This window comes from Equus caballus, chromosome 1, assembly GCF_041296265.1.
Source record: "Equus caballus isolate H_3958 breed thoroughbred chromosome 1, TB-T2T, whole genome shotgun sequence".
Taxonomy (NCBI): domain Eukaryota; kingdom Metazoa; phylum Chordata; class Mammalia; order Perissodactyla; family Equidae; genus Equus; species Equus caballus.
In genome coordinates, this window is record NC_091684.1 from 171,169,950 (window position 1) to 171,175,625 (window position 5,676).

The window sequence follows — 5,676 nt, forward strand, 5'->3', positions numbered from 1 at the left end:
GGTGAGGGAGCATATGGGTGTCTACCATGTGCTGAGCGCTTTACCTGCAACATCTAATTGAATACTTAATTTAAAACTCACAACAATTAAAACATGAGATATCTGTGACTCAGAAAAGCTAACTTGCCCAAGTTTATGCAGTTTGAAAGTGACCAAGTGGCTATTTGGCCAGGGGAAAAAGTGAACAAAGACAATAAAACATCATGTGAAGGTTGTCATGAAGTTGTTGTTACAGTATCAGTCAAGTAATTAGACAATCAAAAAAATTTTAAGCCAAGGAGTCAGTTTTCACAAAGAAGAGATTGTAAAGAATGGGGAGGATTTCCCCAAGCAGCCAAGGTCTTCAAGTGAGTTAAGGGGAGAATTTTATTATGAATAATATAAATGTCAGTTTCTGATAATAGAATAAAACATTCACAAACATGGAAATATGAAGCATCTGAACAAAGGCATAACTAAATCTTGCCAATGGGTCCAATTATGCAACAAGCAGACACTCATTTCTCACTTGTTTTTAGTCTCTGTGACATCAGTAGATGCAGAAGTACCTCTAGACCAGAGAACATACCCACTACTCAAGGGGCGAGCATGGCAATGTGCTCAGATTAGAACCACATAAGGTAAAGTTCCCTCAGCTCTCTAAAGACATGTTGGTAATGAGCTGAGAAGATCATTCCATTATTTTCCTTCTCCAAACCTTTCTTAAAGCTTCTTTCACATCCTTGTTTCTCAAAGAGTAGATAAGGGGGTTCAGCATTGGAATCACCACTGTGTAGATTACAGCAACTGTGCGGTCTTGGGTCAGGGAGTAGCTGGATGTGGGGCGCAGGTACATAAAAAGGGTTGTACCGTAGAAGAGGCACACGGCAGCGAAGTGGGAAGCACAGGTGGAAAAGGCCTTGAACCTACCCTGGGCTGAGTTCATTTTCAGGATGGTGATGAGAATTAAGAGGTAGGAGATCAAGATGGTGAGGGTGCAGCTCAAAAGGTTGAAACCAGCAAAAATGAAGAGTAGGATCTCACACAACGAGGTGTCCACACAAGACAGAGACAGGATGGGCGGGCCATCACAGAAGAAGTGAGTGACCACGTGAGCGCCACAGAATTTCAGACTGAAGATACAGCTTGTGTGGATAAGAGAATTGAGAAATCCTGCGCTGTAGGAACCAACAATCAGACAGGCACAGACCTCAGGAGACATGGTGATTGGGTAGAGCAGGGGGTTACAAACAGCAGCATAGCGGTCATAGGCCATGGCAGCAATGAGATAGCACTCAGTGGTGGCGAAACCCGCATAGAAGAACATCTGAGACATGCAGCCAAGATAGGAGATCACCTTCCTCTTGGCCAAGAAGTTCACCAGGGTCTGAGGGACAACCGTAGAGGAGTAGCAGAAATCCAAGAAGGAGAGGCTCTTCAGGAGGGAGTACATGGGTGTGTGCAGGGTGGCACTCACATGGATCAGAAGGAACATGACCAGATTCCCCAGCAGAGTGATGGTGTACATGCCCAGGAACACCACAAAGAGCAGCGTCTGGAGCTGGGGCTCACTGGTGAGGCCCAAGAGCTCAAACTCAACCCCTTGGCTCAGGTTTGCCCCTTCCATATTTCTCCAGTGCTCTTGGATGTGGTAAGAGGGGACCACCTGAAATGAGGTGGGACACCCGGGGGCCCTCACTGGGTTTAGTTCTGCCCTCAGGACAGCCTTCTGAAGATAGGTCTCACTGAGGAAGTCTGGCTTTATAGACGGAACTCTGTCATGCAGAAAGTCTTCTCTACTTGGTTGGTTAGTTAGGAAGCATTACTTGAGCAGCAGTGGAAAATATAAAAGAAAAATACACAATTTGGTCTCTCAGGGATCTTAAAAAAATTCTAAATAATAAAATAGTTACTTACCAAGTATTTATTGACAGTCTTCCATATGCTTAGCTCTGTATTCCCCCCGCCAGGAATTCAAGAGTGTCTTACCTCAAGAAGCTTACATTCTAGAGAGAGTACATTTCCTGTTTAAGTACACAGGCTCTGGCATCAGACTGCCAAGGTTCCAAGCTGGGACCTCACCACGAACTAGCTGTGTAAACTTGGGACTCTTACTTAACCTCTCTGGGTTTCAGTTTTTCTCATCTGTACAATAGGGAAAATAGCACTAATCTCAAAAGATTGTTGTAAGAATTCATTGAGTTAATTCATGTCAAGCACTTGAACAAAGCCTGACACATTGAGAAAGTTCAAAGAATGTTAGCTTTGCTTATTCTCATTGGGGAGACAGACCTAACACATAACGAAACAGGATAAATAAAATGAAACAATGACAAAATTTGGCAAGCAGCCTACCACCAAACAATATAGACAGAGACACATGTGCTAAGCAAGAGTGACTAAACAGGCCTTCAGAGGATCCTGCATGTTCAGAGGAATTGGAGGTGGTTCATTAGTTCAGCTGTAAAATTGTCTCTGAACTTGGCACAAGCCAGGCACTACTGTGGGTTCTGAAGGGGATGAGGTTTGGGGATGTGGAGAGATAGGGATGGTGCAGGGCTGTAAAGAGCAAACTGAGACCTTGTACTCGGCAGCATCAGCCAAGGGGAAGGTGCCAACCATTCTTCACAAAGGCACCAGTCATTTCCAGTGAATAGAAATCACCCAGGACTCAAGGGCTGTTGGGGCTAGTGGGAAAGGAACAGCCCTTCCCCAGAACTGAGGCTTTGTAAGAATGTCTTTTCTATTCAGAGAATGAATAAGGCTATGGATTCATGACCTAAACACCACACTCTCTTCTGCTCCATTGGCCGGTCGGCCACTGATGTTCCTGAATTACTTCTGGGGTCTGGAGTCCGTAAGCACCCTCTGAGGACCCACAGTTATGAAGACTTTGAAGCCAGCATATGTGATTGAAGTAGGACAGAAAAGGGCAAAAGTGAGCCCCTTCCTCTTGCCCTGAGGAGAGTTAATGAATAATACAACTGTAAAAGATGTTGGGAGGATTCTGGAGAGGAAGGAGCTGCACTGAGCAGGCAAAGATTCTAGTTCATCCCGCTGGCAGAGTTTCCAGAATCAGCAAACTGCCAGGGCAAGGGAAGACTCTGACGTATGGATAACTATGTTTAGCTGTCAAGGAGGTAATGAAGGCACTATGGCTGCTGATAGAATACTGTGAGTGGTGACAAGAAGCAAGCATTGGAATGCCCAGAGTAACATCCCCTAATAAAATTGATACGCTCAAAATACAAGAAGACAGATTTGAACATGTAGCACTGGTAACTTGTTTTAGAGCACGTGAAGCATAACTCTGATTCATTTGATGTCACTGAGATGTAACATTCAGCCGTTCTTAACCCAACAGCTGCTAGTTTGTAATAGACCCCATTATTACAAGAATGTGGGCAGCTCTAGATTTGGGTTGCAAATGTCACCGGCTCCTCTGGCGTTAAAAGCCAACTCAGCTTGAAGGCAAATTACAAGGACTTCAGAGAAATGACTATAAAAATCCCAGGATGGAATAACTTACAGGAACTTCAAGGAAGTTGAGGAACGGTTGTTGATTGCAGAGTAGAACGTCTTGAGACCCAGCTTCACATCTTCTTTCCTCAGTAGACTGTTTCATCATTGATGATGGGTCTGCAAGTATCTCTCTACTTAAAAGAATGGACAAAAGCAGAAAAAAGTAGGAATGTGGCCAATGCTCAGGATAGTGTAGATGAGGTGAGAAGGTGGGATGGGATAGGGTTGCAGGGGGGAATACAGCGGATAGCTAATCAGAGCCTCCAGATTTATTACTTGCTTTAAATCCACTCTCTCTTTTCTCCTCCCCTTTCCTCTCTCATCTCTCTTCAATTTGCACTAAATTCAAAACTGTTCAGAATATAGAGAGTTAGTCAAGCAAGAGATTGTGGAGAAACTGAGACCTCTGACAGTTTTTCAAAGGATGCTGGAATAACCACTATTTGGGTTAGCTGCAGTTTGTATCTCTGAATGAAAACTAGCAAGGAAACTCAAGAGTGGTCTTATCGTATGGAAATGGATCAGGGCATGGAAGAGCTAGGAGTGACAGCAGATTCCTGGGGTCTATAGATGAGGGAGCAGGAGGCAAGGGGCTTTATTTCTACCTGCCTCTTCGTCCTCCTCCCTAGGATAGCAGAGTGGGAGCACATACAGAGAGCAGGCAGCCAGAGGAAGCAGCCGGTGTCTCTTTGACAAACAGTGATCCCGAACAATGGCTCTTAAACGTTGAGATGCCATACCCAAGGTTCTCTGGAGAAGCTTGTTGTATGTGCAGATTCCAGGTCTCAACCTCAGAAAATTTGATTCAATAAATCTATAACTGGGCCCAAAAATCTGATGATTCTGGAACAGGTGGTCTCTGAACCACACTTTGAGAAACACTAAACCATGTGGTACCTTCATGAGCAGACAGCTCTTCCTCCTGAGCCACATATAAGTATCCTTTTCTAAGTTACCAGAATTTCCCATGTCCTGGAAAACCAGCTTGTGGCTAGAAGAGTTGTCCTGGACATTCTCTTTCTTCCAGAATACATGTCAGTAGTTAACAATTTCCAGAAATCTGAGTATTACCTGATGATAATCAAACACCAAAAAATTTCTTCCTTCAAAGTTGCTTGAGATGTTTTTAAGCAAACCATTTAATTCCAGCAAAGCCCATGACTTGCTGGCAGAGCTGCTGCTCTGGGTTCAGAACACGAGGCTTCAGTAGAAAAATAGTAAAGACAAAGCCAGACTCATTGGGTCTCTAGACTGAGTCTGGGGATCAGACAGAACCTGCTACCGACTTTAACCTCTCACATGGTGAGGGGAATGAGGCAGCCCCACTTCCTGAGAGGTCCTCACAACTGATTCTGTACTGGCAAGGGAAAACCCCAGGGCCATCTTTTCCCCTGGGCAACCCATCAGCTCACGAGTGAGGAGGACAATGTGTTCATTGACGAGGGTTTAGGAGGCAGGTGAGGAAGGAGAATAATTGGCCCCATGTAGACCATTACCATGTTTGCAAAGTTACTAGACTCTCCAAGGGTCTCTACCGCTGAGGAATCAGGTGACCGGGAAACTGGAAATGAAGGGAATGGATCCACACTAGATCCCTGTCAATATGCTGATCACCACCCCCAAAGGACTTCTCTAGCTTAACCCAAAATTTAACTCTTATGTGATTATTATCTGTATTTTCTCTACACTGGAAAACTAAGTTTTCAGTTTTTCTTTTTTTTACACCAGTTACCCAATGTACACTGTAACCTAGATTACAGCTGAGGACTTCCCTGCCCATCAAGATCATAGTAAAATTAGAGGTATGTGATTTAGTTTCCAAATATTTGGGGATTACCTAGGGATCTTTCTGTTATCGATTTCTAATTTAATAGCATGTGGTCAGAGAACTTTGTATGATTTGAATGCTTTCAAATTTATTGAGACTTGTTTTATGGCCCAGAACATGGTCCATCTTGGTGAATGTTCCATGTCCAGTTGAAAAGAATGTGTATTGTGCTATTGTTAGTTCCAGTGGTCTGCAATTGTCAATTGGGTCACATTGCCTGATATCGTTCAAGTCTACTGTATCCTTTCTAACTTTCTGCCTTCTTATTCTATCAAGTATCAACAGAGGAGTATATTGAAATCTCTAAATGTAATCATGAATTTATTTATTTCTCCTTGCAGTCCCTA

General features: G+C 43.7%; 1 protein-coding gene across 1 annotated transcript; it reads right to left on the reverse strand.

The window, feature by feature from the left end:
* Window positions 1-670: 670 nt before the first annotated feature.
* OR5AU1 (olfactory receptor family 5 subfamily AU member 1) lies at window positions 671-1,761 on the reverse strand. Its single transcript, XM_014733717.3, has one exon. The coding sequence runs from the start codon at window positions 1,604-1,606 to the stop codon at window positions 671-673; it is 936 nt and encodes a 311-aa protein (XP_014589203.2). The 5' UTR covers window positions 1,607-1,761.
* Window positions 1,762-5,676: the final 3,915 nt, after the last annotated feature.

What these genes read in the sequence shown, in the direction of transcription:
- OR5AU1 (XM_014733717.3), bottom strand. Translation starts at nt 1,606, where the DNA reads ATGGAAGGGGCAAACCTGAGCCAAGGGGTTGAGTTTGAGCTCTTGGGC.